The 745-nt window shown below is 44.6% G+C and overlaps 1 protein-coding gene across 1 annotated transcript in view; it reads right to left on the reverse strand.

Moving 5' to 3' along the window:
* Positions 1-745, reverse strand: part of CSUI_010219 (uncharacterized protein) — a 3,597-nt gene that overhangs the window by 2,273 nt on the left and 579 nt on the right. Inside the window, exon 2 of the mRNA XM_068070324.1 lies at positions 287-696. Coding sequence (XP_067917701.1) covers positions 287-487 — 201 coding nt within the window. The 5' untranslated portion in view covers positions 488-696. The remainder of the gene's footprint in view (positions 1-286; positions 697-745) is intronic.

Genomic DNA, 745 nt, shown 5'->3' on the forward strand with positions numbered 1-745 from the left:
ATAGACATGCATACATACATAGACATACATACATACATAGACATACATACATACGTGTTCATAGGTAAGACAGGGGTGAATCTTCTAGAGAGATATAGATAGATGGATTTATACGTGCTTCTATAGATCTCTACACAAACCTGTCTATATCCTTCCTCGCCGGTCTATGAAGGTACATTCTATCCCATTCCCTCTATGCGTGTCTATAGACATCTCTCGAGACCTACATATCTCTAGTTCATACACATGTAGATAGAGGTAGACGCATAGATCTTGGGTACTGTACCTGTCTAGACTCATCAAGAGGGAGAAAGCGTTTCTGCGCCCAACAGCTTAGAAGCCATTCAGGCCTAGCGACAATTATCATGCCTTCTCTTCTTTCTTCTTCTTCTTCCCTTCTTCTTCTTCTCGTTGTCCCTGCAAAGACTCGCCACTCGACAGGGAGATACATATCCACACCGATCAACGGCTTCTTCACTCCCCACATCTCTAAGAGAGAAGAAGAAGTGGTAGGGGGATAAGTAGGATGACGAGGTGTCGCCAGAGAAGCTTTCGGCTTATAAGGTCCGCTTTCTTCTTCTTCGTCTTGTTCTCTCTTGACTCGTACAAGAAGAGAAGAGGAAAGAAGAGACAGGTGAGGCGTGTCTCCTGTCGGGGGGGTTGATAAGAGAGACGTTTCTTTCTGAGAGGATGGCGCTGTGCTTAAGAGATTTGAGGCATAACAAGAAGAAGAAGGAAGAAGAAG

The sequence above is a fragment of the Cystoisospora suis genome, assembly GCF_002600585.1.
Source record: "Cystoisospora suis strain Wien I chromosome Unknown contig_6931, whole genome shotgun sequence".
NCBI classification, from domain to species: domain Eukaryota; phylum Apicomplexa; class Conoidasida; order Eucoccidiorida; family Sarcocystidae; genus Cystoisospora; species Cystoisospora suis.